This window comes from Myotis myotis, unplaced genomic scaffold (assembly GCF_014108235.1).
Source record: "Myotis myotis isolate mMyoMyo1 unplaced genomic scaffold, mMyoMyo1.p scaffold_m19_p_2, whole genome shotgun sequence".
Taxonomy (NCBI): domain Eukaryota; kingdom Metazoa; phylum Chordata; class Mammalia; order Chiroptera; family Vespertilionidae; genus Myotis; species Myotis myotis.
The window spans coordinates 184,285,611-184,304,977 of record NW_023416324.1 but is presented as its reverse complement, the minus strand read 5'-3'; the positions used below and the strand labels follow the sequence as shown (position 1 = coordinate 184,304,977).

At 42.2% G+C, this 19,367-nt stretch overlaps 1 protein-coding gene and 3 pseudogenes across 6 annotated transcripts in view; all 4 read right to left on the bottom strand.

Moving 5' to 3' along the window:
• Positions 1-3,353: 3,353 nt before the first annotated feature.
• On the bottom strand, positions 3,354-4,246 carry LOC118676315 (annotated as a pseudogene).
• A 2,771-nt stretch (positions 4,247-7,017) lies between these two features.
• Positions 7,018-8,352, bottom strand: LOC118677331 (annotated as a pseudogene).
• Positions 8,353-8,529: 177 nt separating this feature from the next.
• LOC118677332 lies at positions 8,530-10,243 on the bottom strand (annotated as a pseudogene).
• Positions 10,244-10,799: 556 nt separating this feature from the next.
• Positions 10,800-19,367, bottom strand: part of NCEH1 (neutral cholesterol ester hydrolase 1) — a 65,349-nt gene continuing 56,781 nt past the window's right edge. For all 6 annotated transcript variants that reach the window (XM_036349937.1, XM_036349939.1, XM_036349941.1 and 3 more), the window contains 2 exons: positions 17,176-17,347; positions 10,800-13,750 (listed from right to left, as the gene is read on the bottom strand). In XM_036349937.1, the coding sequence (XP_036205830.1) occupies positions 13,133-13,750; positions 17,176-17,347 (790 nt within the window). In that variant the 3' untranslated portion in view covers positions 10,800-13,132. The remainder of the gene's footprint in view (positions 13,751-17,175; positions 17,348-19,367) is intronic.

Sequence of the window (19,367 nt, the reverse complement as noted above, 5' to 3'; positions counted from 1 at the left end):
GGTAGGGTCCCTAGCAGCTGCTGGCTGCTGGCTGCTGGCAGGGGCCTCTCTTCCCCAGCTGCCAGCTGCCAGCTGGGGCCTTCTTTCATTCCTCACCGCCCCCTGGTGGTAAGCGCACATCATAGTTAGTGATCGAACTCTTGGTCAGTCAAACTCATGAGGGAACACTTTGCATATTAGCCTTTTATATATGTAGTCAGAGGCAGACAGTAGGGCAAGCATCACCACTTTCATTGATTTGACATGTGTTTTTTAAAAATATACTAGAATATATTTTTTATTTCAGAGAGAAAAGGAAAGAGAGAGATAGAAACATCAATGATGAGAAAGAATCATTGATTGGCTGCCTCCTGCATGCCCCCTACTGGGGATTGAGCCTGCAACCTGAGCATGTACCCTTGGCCTGAATGGGACCCTTCAGTCTGCAGGCTGACGGTCTATCCACTGAGCCAAACCAGCTAGGGCTGATTTGACATATGGATACACTGAGGTCTAAACTCCTGTCCTCAATTTTCATTGAGGTTCACTAAATAAGTAGTTATGTGAGAGTTCTTGCTGTATTTGCTTTAAATTATTGATGACATTTGCCTTTAAGTCTCAGGAATGGATTTTCTTTTAGATTTAATGCTAGAGACAGACCATCACCCCTGAGAAACTCAAATGCCTCTTAATGACTGAATCACTGTTCACATTTTTAACTTTTTCCTTGACTCCCAGGGTGCTGTGAATGAGAAAGGGGCTCTGTAATAAGGCTGACAAGTTGTCACAGTGCCACATGGTGACTCAAAGCAACCACACAGGATGGTCTGATCACAAATTCCTAACAGGGCAGGCCATGGTGGGTAGTCATGTCCCAGGCCTATAGCTTCCTTAGCCAAGGTCAGGGTGTACCCTAGTGAACCCTGACCACTGTTTTTATGCATCTAGGAGAACATGCCTTTGCAATGTCAGAGTAATTTTCTTTTCTAGACCTCTCAAAGCCACAACCATAGGCACTGGAACATAAAATCACCAGAACATGAGATCAAAGATCCCCTCATTGTTATGTGGTTCCCTGCATACCATTCCGATGTGCTATAAGTGTTAATTATTAACTATCCTGTACCCACCAATGTAAAAGAAGCATGTGTCTATCATTTTACATTTTATCCAATTCCAGAGGTTTCCTCACTTTGCTTTCTCCCGCCTCCTTAATCTACCACCAATGTATTTCATGTAACCCTCCTTACGTCTTCTCCTTTAATTCTAATGTATAAAATAAGCTGCAAAACTGTCAATTCTCAGAGCATTTTTTCAATCCATTGAAGTTTGGTTCAGGGCATGTCCTCAAAATTTTGACTCAAATGAACTCTTTTAAAAACATTTCTAAGAAAAGAAAAGAAAGAAAAGACAAAAATAAATAAGAAAAACAAGATAAATAAAATAAAATAAAAACATAAAATATACACAAAACATTTCTATAGGCTGGGTGTTCTTTTATGGACAGTGCTTTGAGTCAAACCAGAAGTCAACCACAACTGGTTTTTCTTGTTGGCATGATTTTGTTCTTTTCCCTGGCTATGAGCTTCTATTTCTATGTTACCATTTCATTGTATTTTTTTTTTTGTTTAATAATAAGCTGCTTTAAGTATTTTTGTGGAGTACAGATAAATGTAACCTTTAGATAAATATAACATTTAAATTGAGGAAATGAAGGCATCAATGAAAACTTACGTAAATTTACTGAGATATTTGCTGGCGGAGCTAGAACTAGAATTGTAGTTTCCTAAATTCTAGTTCATGTGATTTCCTCTGTTCCACATGAGCTGAATGTCAAGTTTTTTCCCCTTAACCATGGAACATATTATATTTGTTTTTAAAAGCATGGCAACCCTGCAGATATCGCTGACCATGTTGTTTGAATTGAAAATGTGCTTTAGCTTTTGAAGGCCACTGAGCTCTGCCTTACTTGTTGTTTTCAAAGGAAGTTTCTTCGCATAAGGATCCACCCAGTGTTGAGTGCCTGTAAAATGCCAGCAAATACTATGAAAGATGAAGATCCTATAGTTTTCGCTGCACTAAATGATTCTATAAAAATGCAGGACCTCATTTTTTTCTGTCAGCCTTTCCCAAATGGATAGCAAATATCTACCGTGAATAAAAACATATAAAAGAAAAAAAATGGGCAAAGCACTTTGGTGGGCAGAGAGATGAGTCATGCTTTCAAAAAAGGTCAGTGTGAATCCTATTTTGTTTTGTTTTGCTTTGTTTTATAAATGTAGACCTTTCTCTCAGGTACTTATATGAGGATTTTAAAGTCTCTCTATTTTAAAAAATACCCAATTTCATTTATTCTGTGATGAAAAGGCTTTTTATTGATCTTTCATAGAAATAAACAGGATGCTAATGGGAAACCTGTTTATTCCAGATGAAATGCAACAGTGTGTGGAGTGGCTAAATGCCATTTACTGTCAAGAGTGCCCTCTGCTGGCGATTGCCTTGAACTAAAAAAATATTCTATTGGCTTCAAAATTTCATTTGTTGACCAAGTGAGGTTTTTAATGCATTGGTTTAAATATACTCTATATATGTCTGAAGGGGGGAATACCCAAGATTTTAGGTTAAGAATAAAAATAAGCAAATTTAACAGCTCCAGGCACAATGTTACATGTCAGAACATTATTGCTTCAATGTGACAAGATAGCAGTTTTCAGCAAGGATTGATTGAGTGCTTATTCTGTGAGAGGCTCTGTGCAGGCATTGGGGTCACAGAGGTGATGCTGATATGAGCCCACATCAGGATCTCAGAGTCTTGTGGGGGAGTCAGACCCACTCACAGACTGTTACCCTGCCATGTGATGAGTGCAAAGGGAGATCTGAGGGACACCTAAGTCATCCTGGGGAGGGAGGAGTTAGGAAGGCTTCCTGAGGGAGGCTGGCAAAAGAAAGACAAGGCAGGGCAAGGAAAGGCATTCCAGGAGAGAGAAGGGATCAGGTAAGAGAAAACATGGCGGGTATGCAGAACTTTAATAAGCAGCTCATGCAGGGCTTGCCTGGAGATGATGCTGTGCAACTGCGCTTCTCAGGTGTTTGGCTTCAGGACTTTACTTCTTAAAAATGATTGAGGATCCCCAAAGAGCTTTTGTTCATGTGGATTTTATTTCTTGGTGATTACCACGTTAGAAATTAAAACAAATTTTGAACATCGTTACTGATATATTTAACTACATGTTGCCCTAAGCTATATTTCATGAGCAGGGGGAGCCCGAAGTTTTCTAAACACAAACGAGTGAGAAGGGTGGGACTTGTTTGCAAAACTTTTTTCTTTTCTTTTCTTTTCTTTTTTTTTTTTTAGCAGGCTTAATTCACTTTATTTTTCTTGTATAAAATTATGTGGTGGCCACAGCTGGAGCCTGGGTCCTCTGCACAGAAACTCTGGTGTGGGTCTTGACAAGATGGTCAGTGAATTCCTGATAGGGAGACTTGGTGAACACGGTCTCCTTCCAGAGATCTGGAGTGGGATAGCTGTAGGTCTTAGAGATGGCATCAAAGGTGGCCTTGGCGAAGTTGCCCAGGGTGGCAGTGCAGCCCCTGGCCGAAGTGTAGCAGTCGTCAATACCAGCCATCATCAGCAACTTCTTAGGCACAGGGGCCGAGACAATGCCCGTACCCCTGGGGGCAGGGATGGGGCGCACCAGTACAGAGCCACAGCGGCCAGTCACCTTGCAAGGTACGGTGTGGGGCTTGCCAATCTTGTTTCCCCAGTAGCCTCGCCGCACGGGCACAATAGAGAGCTTGGCCAAGATGATGGTTCCACGGATGGCAGTGGCTACTTCCTTTGAGCACTTCACACCCAGACATGTCCATTGTAGTCCCCAATGTCAACAAATGCCTTGAACCGGGTCCTCTGGCCAGCACGTGTCTGCTTTTGCACAGGCATGATCTTCAAGACTTCGTCCTTGAGGGATGTCCCCAAGAGAGTCAATGATCTCCGACTTCTTGATGGGCAAGGAGAACAGGTAGATTTCCTCTAGGGACTTGATTTTCATGTCCTTGACCAGGAGGCCCAGCTTGGTGACAGGGATCCACTCCTTGTCCTCGGCCTTGCCTCCACGAGCTCTGCGGCCTCGGCCCCGGCCCCTACCCCGGCCCCAGATGCCGCTGCCAAATCCTCCACGGAAGCCGCCGAGACCTCCTATTCGGGGGCCCCGGGGCCTCCGGGCCCTCCCGCAGCACCGGTGTCATCAGCCATTTGGTGTTTCGTCGGAAAAGAAGCTGCAAAACTTTTAATGTCTGGCTTAACAGGAGCCCACTGGGTTCTCATACCAGCCTCTGCACCCCATCTATTGCAAGGCCACGTGTCAGGAAGCAGCTGGAAAACCCTTCTGTGCACTCATTAAAGCAAAACAGGAACAAAGGCAAATAACATCATAGTGTTATTATGAAAGTCCTTTTGGTTTTGTGAGCTCCCAGGGGTGCGCAGGCTATGCTTGGAGGACTATGGCTGCAGAGTAGGCAGGGGCAAGTCCCTGAGGGAGAGCTGTGCACAGAACCCTGAGTGCACCCAACCTTACCGAGGGCCTGAAGGACTTTAGCTTGGAAATATGCAATCAGGTTTGAGGGATTTTGTTTTTGTTTGTTTTGTTTTGTTTTAATTTCAGAGAGGAAGGGAGAGGGAGAGAGAGATAGAAACTTCAATGATGAGAAAGAATCATTGATCGGCTGCCTCCTGCACACCCCACACTGGGGATCAAGCCCACAACTCGGGCATGTGTCCTGAGCGGGAATCAAATCATGACCTCCTGGTTCATAGGTCAATGCTCAACCACTGAGGCACTCAGACCAGGCATGTCAGGTTTGAGTTCTAAACCCTCCTTTTTGCAGCTGTGGCATGCAGGTATTCGAGGGGCACAGGACTTGAGATAAGATAACCAGTTAGAAAGTAATTGCAATTGTTTGGGTAAGAAGTGACAAGAGACTTAACTAGAGCAGTGTGTCCAAAGATGGAAAGAAGGGAACGGATTTTGAAAAATATTTAGGAAGTAGAATTGATTAAACTAGGGCAGTGGTCGGCAAACTTCGGCTCGCAAGCCACATGCAGCTCTTTGGCCCCTTGAGTGTGGCTCTTCCACAAAATACCGACTGCGCATGGGCCACGAAGTTTCAATCGCACTGTACGTGCGCGCCCGCACGTGGTATTCACAGGTGCACACTTTTAACTGCTATTGGTTACTCTCACTTACTCTTTCCACTCCACTTTCTCCTCCATCATAATTCCTCAAATGTTGGATGGCTTGGGGGGAGGGGGGGGCTGTAGGCATTTTGGGGATTCAGTCAAGGAAAATTTGAACTGGGAGTGCGTTTAGCTTGATTTTAGTGGAATATCTTCAGGTGATTTTCAGCTGCTTCAGTTAAGTTATTGCTGACTCACCCAGCCCATCCCACACTCTGCTGAAGTGGGGAGCCAGATGTATGGAAATATGAGCTAACTGTATTGTATCCTGCACCAGAAGTTTGAGGGGAGGTGAAGGAAAAACAAGGTTAAAAATGTATGGGGCCAGAAGTAACCTGGGTTCTTCAAATCTTCAGATATATTTAAACAATGAAAGCAGAGAATTTTGTTCTCATCAATGACTACTCAGGAATTGTCACTTTCCCCAGTAAGCTGTGGTGTCTGTTTCCCCACTCCCTGAATCTGGGCTGGTCCTGTGATTTGCTTTGACCAATAGAATATGGTGAAATGATGTTGAGTACTTTTGGAACATAGACCATACATAACTTCCTGCTTTTGCATACTGAGAATGTTCCCTCTTGGAATTCAGATGCCATGTTTTTAGCATTCCATTTCAGGAGAAAAGGCCAGGTGGAGGGCCAAGTCCCTTAGCTCACAGCCAGACACAAAGTACCAGCCACGCAGTGAGCCATCGTGGATGTTCCAGCCCCGCGCGCTGAGGAGTGGACCCCAGGTCAACACTTCGTTTAGCAGATGACCCACCAAGCTAAGCCCAGTCAACCCAGAATCATACAGTAACAAACGGCTATTGTTTTAACTTAGGGGTTTCAGAATATGTTTACTCAGCAATAGATAACCTGTGTTTGGATAGGAAGGAGAATAAAATGGAGATAAAGGGGTCAAAGGGGAGTTTCTTCTGGACAGATTTGACGATATTTATAGGGCTAAGAAGGAATGAGTAGAGTGAGAGTTAAAGATGCAGGAGAGAGGGGCGGTACTTCAGCAAGTCCTTGAATGAGATGTTAATGAATTGGATTAAGGACACAAATTGAGGCACTGGCTTTGTCTAGAAGGCAGTAACTTCAGTCTATAGGCATGGTGGAAATGAAGTCAGGAGGGGCATGCTACTTAGCTTAGTGAATCATTTATCTTAAAGTAAAATATTTAAAATAACGTTAATCTGTGATCAAGCAAATAAGTGTTTATTATTTCTTTACTTCATGAATTTAACCAGAATAAAGAAAATACAATTTGATTTCCTATTAAAAAAAATGAAAACAGAAAGAAGGGAAGACAACATTCTACAAGTAGTAGAATTGCTTTCACTACTTAAAATTTCTCAAACTCCTTCCAGGCCGCTATGATGCAGTGGTTGAGCTTTGATCCATGAACCAGGTGGTCACTCGATTCTCTGTCAGGACACATGCCCGGGTTACTGGCTCAATTCCCAGTACGGGGTCATACCAGAGGCAGCCGATCAATGATTCCCTCTCATCACTGATGTTTCTTTCTCTCTCTCCCTCTCCCTTCCTCTCTGAAATCGATAAAAATATGTTTTAAAAAATTTCTCAAACTATTAATTTGACTTCTATAGAATAATTGTGGGATGTGTTATATAGATCATTCTTTTAGGGCAGTTTGCAACAGTTTATTTAACAAAGGAAAAACCTTAATATCTATTAAGAAAAATGTAGAAAGCACTTGAATTGTGGAAGGATAAAAAGAAAATCTTCACTTTATTCATTTTATCAAAACCATTTTTTGCTTTAAAATTTGGTTGAAATAACTTTGAATTATTAAAATTTTCTTGGAAATATTTAAATAACCTTTTCTTATTTACTTTCTGAAAAAAATAGCTGTATATTTTATTGTGTGACCATTTAAACAATGTTTACATTACATACATTAACATTTAAAAATAGTTACTTCCCCCGCCCCCATAAAATCCTCATAAACTCCAGAATACTACAAAAGATGGAAAAAACAGTTTTACATCTGAAACATACTTCACAGCATTTAAATCCAGTGTGGCATACAAGTAATAGAAGTACTTCATCCATTCCATAGTTTCCAAATTATGGGGAACCATGTATTAAGCAAAGATCCATACAACAAGCAATCAGTCATCAATACTATTTTGACAATATATATGTAGCAATTTGCCTTTGATCCGTGAAATCTGTTTTGCAGCATCTTTTCCAGCTGCTGATTGTAAAGCGTATTTCTTATAAATTTGGACAAGTCTCACCATGGCTTCTTTGCACACTCTCTACTGTTTGTCTAAAGTTCTCTATCTCACAAAATTAAGTAAGTGATCATTAGCCAGAATGTCCTTCTTTAGCAGCTGCAACTACAGACACAATAACATCATACCTAACAGCTTTCTCAGGGTCATGTGACCTCATTTTAGGAGACTCTGTTAAGTCCTTTGTTAAATCAGGATGGTTCATGAGACAGCAGCTAGCAAATTTCACACATTCCAGGTGCATTGGTACATGAATGTCACTAACCCTACCCAAGTAACACTGCCAAAGTGGTTTGTTTGGAGAAGCCAAATTCTGAATCCTTTGACCCAAACAGTTTTGCTAGTAGTTTAACAACTTGCTCCCCATTATTATTGCTCTTTAATTTAAATTCAACCTGGCATAAAACTGAGAGCAGCAAATGACATCAATATTATAGAGCATCAAAATTAAGTCAAAGACATGCTCTCACAAATTGCTGATAGATGTGTTCCCAAGCATCAGAACCTGATTCTAAAAACTGGTTAATACATGAATGGACACAGACAATAGTGTGGTGAAGGCCTGGAGTGGGGTAGGGCTGGGAGGAAGGCAGTAAAGGTGGAGAATGGGGTACATCTATAATACAATCTATATAATAAAGAGCTAATATGCAAATGGTTGTGACACCCTCATGCATAACGACCAATCAGCCGGAGGCTGCATGTGTAGCAGGAGTGGGTGGGCGGGGACTTGTAGCATCGGGAATTTGTGTGAGGCTCACCTCCCTGCCCCCGGCCCCAGGGATGTGAGGCTCATGGAGGCCTACCTCTTTGGGGCAATGGATCACAGGGCTCCTGCACTGTGACAGGGCACAGGCCAGGCTGGGGGGCGCCCCATGAGTGCACAAATTTTGTGCACCAGGCCACTAGTCCTATATAATAAAAGGCTAATATGCAATTCGACCAAACAGCAGAATGACTGGTCACTATGACACGCACTGACTACCAGGGGGCAGACACTCAATGCAGGAGCCTCTCCTGCCTCCATGGCAGCACTAAGCCATCAGTCAGGCATCCACCGAGGGCTCCCAGACTGTGAGAGGGCGCAGGTCGGGCTGAGCCCCCCCACCCCGAGTGCATGAAATTCATGCACCAGGCCTTTAGTCAATAATAAAAAACCCTAAGAAAGTTTTTTTTTTAATTGGTAATATATGGTTCAATAGCTTGAGCTGTCCTCTTCAGTAACACCTTTGCCAAATCATATGCTTGCTTGTTTAAATTCTATGGGCAAAAGCTCCTGCGATGCTATATCACCTTACAAATTTTAGAATTCATGAGGTCTACCATGTGCATATGAACTTTCTGATTGTGGCTATTATTTGTAATGGAAAATACTGTTCTGTATAATTGTGTAAAATTTCATTGTTGTCTTCCAACTCAAGGCATATGTTATATGACTTGACCCAAGCAATGTTCTCAATAAAAAATACCTGTTGAATTTGTATCCTCTAACCCCTTCAACTGCCTTGTTATAAACATGAATATATCCTTTTGTTTATCAGGGGATGTGTAAGGAGCTTCAGGAGCTAAAATTCTGAAAATATCAGCAAGGCAACAGGCTATAAGTAGGTGAACACCTTTAACAGGATGCTTGAGGAAAAAGTCTGAAGCAAGATGTAGTCAGGTTTAAGTAAAGCTCCTTTTCTTTTTCAGAGTCCTGGTCCATATCCACGAACATTTTCACAAACATCTTTAACCGTCTCACCATCTCCTCTTTAGATATTTTATCTGAGATTTCCTTGACACCAGGAGGATAAGTAATATTTCCACCATTGGTCCTCCTCTTTGAATGAGCCATGATGGAAATATGTTTACCCCACCCTGGATTGAGATGTTGCCTTCTCTAACACCTCAAGTCTGGGTTAAGTATCCTTTGTACAGGTTTCCAAGACAACCTGGGCTCTGGTGGAGGGAGGGCAGAGTGGATTAGAGTCCTGTGAGGAGAGACTGTGGTTTGTGGATCTGGGGAGAGAGCTGAAGGGTCAGCCGCCAGGATCCCTGTGCTGAGTCTCTCTCCCACACTGCAGATGCCATCTTTCTTGGGTGGAGTACTCCCCTCCTTACGGCATCACCCTCTGGTCTCTAAATAACTTCTTTAAAAACTATATTTTGACAGGTTTCCCTGATATGAGCAGCACATACTTGAAAGGCAGCTGGAGGACTCCAATGGGCAGAAGATTTGGGCAGAACTGTGGTTAGGAATCTGAGATACAGAGAGAAAGACAGAGCTGGGAACCAGAAAATGAGACAAGGAGCACACTACCAGATGGAGCCATTTTATTTCCAAACATGAGTCAAAACAAACATACACTTTCCTACCTCCATACTGGATTTTCATCTTATAAAATAGATGTGCTGCTAAAATCCTTCATAAAATCTGCCTTTCCCTTTTGCAGTGGGAAATAAGCAAAAAGTCAAAGGTTAAAAGGTCATGCATAAAATATTTATCCACCGAGATAATTATATAATAGTCTTAAATTCTTCACAAATCAATGAAACATAAGGCTAATTAACATGAAGACTAATTAACACTTCACTATATTTTTCTGTACTTCAAGACTTTTTTCTTCATATATTTATGTCATATTTCACAAACAACAATCATTTAGAAAAAAGTTATCAACTTTTTCATAAAATAGGAAAACAAAACAAAGCCATAGCATTAAAAATATCCTATATAATAAAAGGCTAATATGCAAATCAACTGAACGGCACAAGTTGTTATAATGCACACTGACCACCAGGGGGCAGACACTCAACACAGGAGCTGTCCCCTGGTGGTCAGTGCGCTCCCACAGGGAGAGCGCTGCTCACCCAGAAGCCCTGAGTTGTGCTCAAGGCTGGTGAGCACAGAGGCGGTGGCAGGACTCTAGGGCAGCACTAAGGATATCCAACTGACAGGGAGTGGGCCTAAGCCGTCAGTCAGACATCCCCGAAGGGCTCCCGGACTGCAAGAGGGCACTGGCCAGGCTGAGGGACCCCCGCCCCAGTGTACAAATTTTGTGCACCAAGCCTCTAGAGAGTGTGTGTGTGTGTGTGTGTGTGTGTGTGTGTGTGTATACCAATCTGCAGAGCATAAACTTAAAAAAGAAAAAAGAACAAAAGCTAAAAGAAAATAAACTCACCCCAAACCAAAATACCTTCAACATAAACTCTGTAGGCTTCCCAAAGGAGTTCTTAGCACTTGGATTTTTGGTTGCTTCATAGCCTCTCTTGGATCTAGTGGTTTTGTGTATCCTGACTCACAACTATTATTATTACAAGGAGAATTTTGAGGTCTGAGGTGAGACACAGTGCAAGTCATTATTCAAATCACACATATAAAAGCTTTAATGAAACTCAAGTATTTCATCAGAAACAGTGCTTGACCCCTTTTTCTTTCACGCCCTTTTCATCTGAGAGATCCCTTTAGAAATCTGGAGTCATCTGCTGTCTATAATTACTACTGGATTTGGCTTATAATCCTAGGGGGAGGAGATACCATTTTAAGGAATTCTGTGCATATATTATATTTTCTTTGCTTTATTAGAGGTAGATAACCTCAAAGGTTGTAAAAAAAAAAAAAAACCCACAAAACATAATATTAAACAAAGAGGGTGGCTGTAAGAGAGTAAGAACTAAAATCCCAATTTTTAAGAAAAAATACCTTTGATGAAGCATGTGTCTGTGTATATGGAATAAATGACCTACAAGAAAACACTGTAGAAGAAGAGGTCAATACACACAGTTTGCCAGCCTTACAAAAGTGGTTGGAATTTATAGTTGGAAGAAACCTCATAGGTCAAGTAATCAATTCTCTGATTCTAGAGGAAAGAGAAAAGAGGCCCAGAGGCGGTGAGTGACTTGCCTGAGTACATTAGCACACTAATTGGTATGACTATTTTTTTACACACACTGTTGCATTTACTTGTTTTGTACAACAAATAAAAAAATAACTATGCAAATTTTCGTTTATTTCATTGCCAGAAGTGGGAAATACCCATCTTTCAAATGAGCAAGAGGTTCTACTTCCTCCCCGCTGATAAGGATTAAATTGTATCATTACTTGGCTGGACTGCTGCTCTCCACAGTCCCTGAAAGAGGCAGGGATTGGGGGAGACGTGCGTGTGGCAGGAAAGAGAGCAGAGGTGCTCAACTCACATCCGAATTGGAGTTCCCTGTGATGCCAAGATGTTCCCACTGGCAGTGAAGGCTTTACATCAAGTTAAACTCAGGTTATTGGAACTTCCAGACCTGATGGAAGGAGATGAGAGTGTAGGCACCAGGTGCCAACGTCTGCCCTTCACCCAGAAGAATAGGAGCTAGTGTTCCTTTGACCATTGAGAGCAGAAATGAGCAGTGTGTGTCTTGCCTAAGCTATCAACTATCAACTTAGATGACTTTACTAGGTGGAGTCGTAGTTTCTAGTTATCTTAATTTGTATATGCATGTGAACATCAAAATACTTAGGCCTAATGTATAGTAGTATGAATAGCTATTTTACCTTTTTCCATAAATTAACATGTGGATATAATTCTCAGGTAGCTTTTTAAAAATATTATTTTTAATACTCATTATCAACTTTATTCCGAAAAATCTTGAGTCTAGTTACATATATGAACATTAAATAACTTAAAAAAATAAACAATACATTTTATATATATATATATATATATATACCAAAATAGCCCCATTTTAATGATATGAGAGTGAAAGGGTTGAGTTTTCAAGAATAAGCTAGACCCTCCACAATGTTTTTCCTAATTTTAACTATTATTAAACCTATCCTTTTTTCTGACTATGCCAAATATATACGCACCGCTCTTGGTAATTTATGTCAGAAGTGTTCATTATGAAAACAATAGGTTGGTTCATTTGTTTTTACTTGTTTTACAATGGAAAATTTATTCTAAATTTAAATAAATTTGGTCCCAAAAGTTCTCCCCCTAGGAGATGGCATAACAAAAAAAACAACCCAACAATGTATAGACATCTAATGCATGCAGCCTTATATTTTCTAATAATAGCGGTAGAAAGTAACATTCAAGTATCATCATAATCCAACTGGACTTATAGCTATCTCATAAAATTAACACTCTAAAGGAAGAACGTCATTTGAGAAACTTGTCCTTGCTAGAACACCTGTGCCGGAATTCCCATAGGAAATAAAACCATCCATCCACAAAGGACAGAGGGCACTTGGTACGCAGCGCTGACCTTCCAGGACACGCATTTAATAGTGCTCTGACCTCAAAGTAAACTCTAGCACACTGAAGAAGAGCCCACACTTCCTGAACTCATTAAAGGTGACTGTATCCTCCAGAGGTGGAGCTATTTCTTCTAAGAACTTCTTGATGAAGGCAGGACCCACAGCTATTTCCAGCTCCTACTCCTGCTCTCCGCAGTGATGGATACTCGCAGCAGTTTGGCTAAAACAAGAACAGAGAGACCGGCCCACCTGGAGAACCAGATTTAGATGTTCTTGCACTTCCGTTAGTCAAATGCAGTTTTGAAAATTAAATTAACATAAAGCAGGGGACAGAGATTCCATAACTCACAGGTAAGAGGGGGAAATAAGTCGACTAAAAAGTACATGTCTTTCCAAAGCAGGAGCAGGCGGTCAAGAAGGGCACAAGCATTCTAGAAACTCTACTCCTTCACAGGTTTTGATCCAGCCACTTAATGTAGCTATTCCTAGTCCGGATGCCCACGGAGAAGTTGGTGGGCCAGCTGGTGAAAATCATGCACCCGTGGAAGCCATCCTCGAAGTGGTCGAGGGTCACCTCCACTCCTGCACTCTCCAAGCGCTTTGCGTACATGATCCCATCGTCTCTTAGCACATCGTGCTCACAGGTCAGGATGTAGGTCTTGGGGAGGTGCTGCAGGACCTCCTGGTCGGCGATGAGTGGGGCAGCACGGGCATCCAGCAGCTGAGGGATCTCCTGGACAATCCTGGTGTTGCCGGTGGCCTGCACAACAGGCTGGTAGTTCTTGGTGATGGATTCGGGCAAGAGGGACATCCAGTTTAGGCGGGCCCTGAGGGCAGTAGCCTCTTCCACATCGAGTGAAGTGTGATTGTTCACTATCATGGCCTGGACAAAGTCATAGTTGCCTTTGAAGTAATCCACCCAGTACTTCACCATGACATAACGGGGCAGGATTGGGGTGTTCACATTTTGCTGATAGGAGGGTGTGTTAAAATCCAAAGCTTGGAGGACTGGATAAATTAAAGCTTGAACTTTGAGCTTGTTTTTCAAGTTGGCATCTTGACTAAACTGGAGGAGAAGAAGCAAACATATTATTTTATTTTGCATGGTTCCTTCTACAGAAACCACACCTTAAAAAGGTGTTACTTGGGCCCAGCCAGCGTAGCTCAGTGGTTGAGCATCAACCTATGTATGAACCAGGAGTTCACCGTTCTATTCCAGGTCAGGGCATATGCCCGGGCTGAAGGCTCGATCTCCAGTCGGGGGAGAGGGGGGAAGGAGTGGTATGAAGGAGCCAGCTGATCAATGATTCTCTCTCATCGATGTTTCTATCTCTCTCTCCCTCTCCCTTCCTCTCTAATAGCTATATCTATATCTATATATATATTTTTAAAGGTGTTATTTTGAATCAGTCAAAAGGATACAGTTGTTAAATTTCTAGCAAGCATGGTATTAATGTAGTTTAAAAAAATAAATAGTTCCTCATCATCAGCTGCCACCACCACCTGATCAAGCTGCTGGATATTGACCAATAAAGGTACAATGTTAGCAACTCATAATTTTGAATGAAAACTGCCAAGGTACATGATCTCTTAGGTCTTTAAACCCTCATTAACATGTTACTTGTATCTATCCTCTGGCACTCAGCACATCCTTCCCGGGTGTTGTGGATGGATAATGTATGAACCTTATTTCGTTTTGCATTCCCTGCAAGGCCCAAAAAGCAATGGCTTCCTGGGGAGAAAAGACAAGTCTGACTCTTCCAAAGGTGAAAGGCAGGAAATGAGCAGATGACAGGAATCCAGTGTTTCCGCAGGGCCTCAGGCTATCTCCTCCCGGCAAGCACTCCGCTTCATGCTGGTGAGAGTGAGATTTTACATGGGGTGGCCATGCACCCTCCATTCTGCTTCATGAGCAGGTGCCCCAGAGTGAGGTCGAAATGGGAAGGGAAGGACCCCCTCACCTCAGCAAATCTCAGCTCCCCCGTGCCTCCCCAAATGTGAATGCACTGCCTCATGTAATTCATGTGTCTCAAATGACTGATTTCTCAGGTAACATCTAAAAGACAGCTGATTAGCTCACTGTGGGCAACTAATCAATCCTCAAGGTAACTTCAGCTGCACTAGTACAATTCTGTTTCACACCGGCCTTTAGAACCCCATCCCCGGGGAAGATGTAACTGCTCTGGAAAAATGAGAGCAAAAGATCAGGAAATAGTGCCATTAATATGTGCCCAGAATTGTATAAGGACATCAGCTCTCTAAGTCCTGGCAATAGCCCCGCAATCGGACGATACCACCCTCATTTTCCCAAGGCTCAGAGAAGGTTAAAGGACTTGCCCAGAGCCCCGTAGCTCCCAAAGGGGGCCTGGATACCCTCCCAGTTCTCTCTGGTTTTAAAGCCTCCCCAATGCACCAGGACTTCTTACCGCGTTTGGACACGTGGATAGCAAACCTGCCAATGCCAAGTGGAGAATCAAGTTTTTAATTACAGCAAAGGGGAGGAAACCCAGATACCCCACAAATAAAAAGGCAGATGCTACTTGAAAATAGCCCCCCTGAATTTGGAGGTGAGAAGACAGAGATGCTATTTGTAAGTTATTTGATATGTTAAACAAAAACCTTTTGCAGCCAAAAACTTTTCTGGAAGGTTTATGGAGCCGTGTGCTAGCAGAGAAAGGCTCAGATCCTGGACACGCAGTCTGAACTCCAGCTGCAGGCCTGGATGGAAAACACAAACGTGTGCACTGTCCTGGAGCTGACAGGGCTCTTTTTTTTCTTTTATTTCAGAGAGAAAGGAAGAGGGAGAGAGAGATAGAAACATCAATGATGAGAGAGAATCACTGATCGGCTGCCTCCTGCACGCCCCACACTGGAGATAGAGCCTCAACCGGGGCATGTGCCCTGACCAGGAATAGAACCTTGACCTCTTTGTTCATAAGTCGACGCTCAGCCACTGAGCCACACCAGCTGGGCTGACAGGGCCCTTTTATACAATGGGTTCCAGGAAGAAAACATACGTTGTTTGAAAGAATTTACACTGGACATAGATAGGGGGGCAGGAAAGGGGAAGCAGGGGAAAGTTCCAGGAGATGTGCTAATTCCTAAGGAAGAAATAGTTCCTGCCTCAGTACTGTTGTGGTCCCCAATCTGGAAAGTTCACGCATAAGCAGGGTGCAGTGGTGCCTGGTGATCGGCTGTTTATTATAACTTAGATCACCACCTGGAAGCTGATTCAGTGTTTCAACATCCGGTCAGGAATGTGAGCAGTCTTCTGCTGGATTGGGCCTGAGGCTCTGTACCAGATCCCCTTACCCCTTGCTCCTGCCCTTCAGCCTGCTGTAATTTAATGCAGGACAGCTCAGAATCTGCCTCTTGTCAAATCCCTAACAGGAAGAAAATGTACTTATCGTTGAGTTTATACAGCTGCCCCAAATTTTGTTTTTAGAGAATGTAACCAGGTAAAGCTCAGATCTATTATTACATTTAAAGTGGCAGAGCCATTTAATATTTTCTTAGTAAAAAAAAATTGGGAGACACTTTTAAATTTGTTCTCTAAGTTCTAAGGAAACAATCTCAGCAATTGGAATTTTAAGAAAAATATTAAGTTTTTTAAAATATATTTTTATTGATTTCAGACAGGAAGAGGGAGAGAGGTAGAAACATCAATGATGAGAGAGAATCATTGATCAGTTGCCTCCTGCACTCCCCACAGTGGGGATCCAGCCCGCAACCAGGGCATGTGCCCTGTCTGGGAATTGAACCGTGACCTCCTGGTTCATAGATCAACGCTCAACCACTGAACCATGCAGGCTGGCAGAATTTAAAAATTTTTTTTAAATTTTCTACCTTTGGAAGTCCAACATGGAAAAGGAGCAGGAGATCCTGAACTTCCATGCATCCCATGAGGAGCAAAGGGGGGGAGCCTCTAAAACTGGCTTCTTGTCGTACTGACTGTACTCAGGGCCAGTACACGACTCAGAGATGACATGTCTCTCAGGGACCCCTCTTACTTCAGAAAGCCCTCTGACCCGGGCACGTGCCCTGACCAGGAATTGAGCTGGTGACCTCCTGGTGCATGGGTTGACACTCAACCACTGAGCCACACTGGCCGGGCTGCACTTCAATATTTTAGCAAAAATGTCATGAACACATAATGATGTGATAAAAAAATTATCAAAAAAATAATGTTGGCAATAGAGAATGAAAATCAATATCGGATTTTATGAGGTACCTCTGAGTGAAAAGACAGCAGATAGTTAATATTCATTTTTATAAAAGAAAGGAAGGAAGGAAGGAAGGAAGGAAGGAAGGAAGGAAGGAAGGAAGGAAGGAAGCCCTCTGAGCTCGCCAGGTCCAGCCATCTGAATAACCTGGCCACACGGTGACCAGCACACCTGGCTAAGCCTCTGCCATGGGTAGTGGAGAGTGTATTGGTCTTTTGGATGTTACCATGCACCCTCCTCCTGCCAGCACCTCAGAGCAGTCTGTTACCTGTTGGCCCAGGGCAGCGGCCAAATTCCCACCAGCACTGTCACCAGAAATGCCAATTCTGCCTGGGTCCACCGAATACTTCTGTAAGACTTCCGGCTGCATGAAATACTTCGTGGCCCGTACAACATCGTGAATTTGCTCAGGAAAATAAACCTTTGGAACGAGCCTGTATCTGTGAAGACAAAAATGAAGACATTTAAGGACATCACAGAGTCTTTAAGGCCATTTGAAGTTCAAGGAGACACTGGTTCTTTTGATGCCAGAAATAAACAGGTAAGGAATTGAATAGAAAAATAAACTATTCATTTTCTTGCAAATCAAATACTAAGTTTTAAAATGTAATGATTTTATATTATCAATAATTCTTCTTCTTTTTTTTTTTTTTACTATCAACCACCAAATCCAAACAAACACTTACCACCACTACCAATGCAGAAACAAAAGTAAAAAGCAGCTGTCATGCCCTAACCGGTTTGGCTCAGTGGATAGAGCGTCGGCCTGTGGACTGAAGGGTCCCAGGTTCGATTCCGGTCAAGGGCATGTACCTTGGTTGCGGGCACATCCCCAATAGAGGGTGTGCAGGAGGCAGCTGATCGATGTTTCTCTCTCATCGATGTTTCTAACTCTCTATTCCTCTCCCATCCTCTCTGTAAAAAAATCAATAAAATATATTAAAAAAAAAAAAAGCAGCTGTCAATTATTCAGCTATGGATAGAACCACAGTGGATTTGGAATTTTATTCTGGAAGTCAGCATCCCATTCACAACACCTCTGGTTTAGAAGATGATTCGGCAGCATTAACCACTTCACCAGTCATGTTTAATGAGTCCATATGGGATTCTTCACGATAGACTTGTCAAATGTAGTAAAACCATACTCCACTGAAGAGGTCGTACCAGTCTGACATTACGAGCAGCACATTCACTCTCTGGAAGGCTTAAACTATAGTGCCAGTTGTCAACCAGCTAAAAGAAAACCAAACTGCCAGCCGGCCCAGGGCAGGCCCTCTGAGGCACCTCTGGGCTTCTCCTACTGCCCTTCTTTGTAAGATCAGAGTCCCTTTCTGTCCCTACTCTGTGTATTCATATTCCCTTAAGGGTCCCCCCAAACCCTGTTTTTGTCAAATGCCCCATGCCATCTTACAAATCCATATTTGGTAGCTCATCTTGGAGAGTCCTCTCAGTCTCCACCCTCCTTCCTTGCTTATTAATTCTTACTCATCCTCTAATCCTTACTCTAGGGTTTGGCCTCCTCTGGGCAGCCTTTCTTGACTATTAACTCCACCTGCTTATGGGGCTGAGCTAGCTACTATTCCTTGATTACTTCTATGTGCTGGAGTATATTACTCATCTTGAAATGATTTCTTTATGCATTCCTCTAAAGAGTGTGTTCGCTGATATCAGGGACTATGTTTCGTTCATCATTGTGTCTCCTGTATCTATCAATGTGCTAGGCACATAATCATCCATCCAGTAAATCTTTTGTAAGTATTAATATACCTTCATTTTGCAAATAGAAAGCACTGAGGCATAGACAAGTTACTTAATTTGTGAATCTAATACTTTATTACATGCATATATGCATAGCCCATGGACACAGACAATAGTGTGATGAAGGCTCAGGATGAGTGGGTATAGGGAGGAGCAGGTCAATGGGAAAAACAGCAAAAACAAGGGGGACATCTGTAATACTTTCAACAATAAAGATAAACTTTTTAAAAATAAAATCTAATAGTTAAGAACTCGGGTCTTTTGATTTCCATTTCAAATTAGCATTCTTATTTTCAGAAACTAATCTTTCCTAAGCTACTCTATATAAGGCCATTTATCTCCCATATAAAATCCAATTATTTAATTAAATATCTTCACATTGAGTTAAATAGCCAAATATCTTCACAGTAGATAGTCAAATGGACAAATATTTGTGAAATACTTTGACAAACGAAATGCAGATCTGGTCATTCAGGAATGACTACATTAAACAACTCTAAGTGCAATAAGAAATTCCCTTGGTGATTGCCTTATAACAGATAAATTAAATTTTCTGATTTATTTCTTACTGTTTATATTTATGGTGATTAAGTAATATCCAAAATGGTGTTTTTTCTCCAGTTGATTTTCATTAGTCTTAAAGCTACTGCTGTAACATTCCATTGGTAATAATTGGTGAAAGAAGTATAATGATACCGTTTT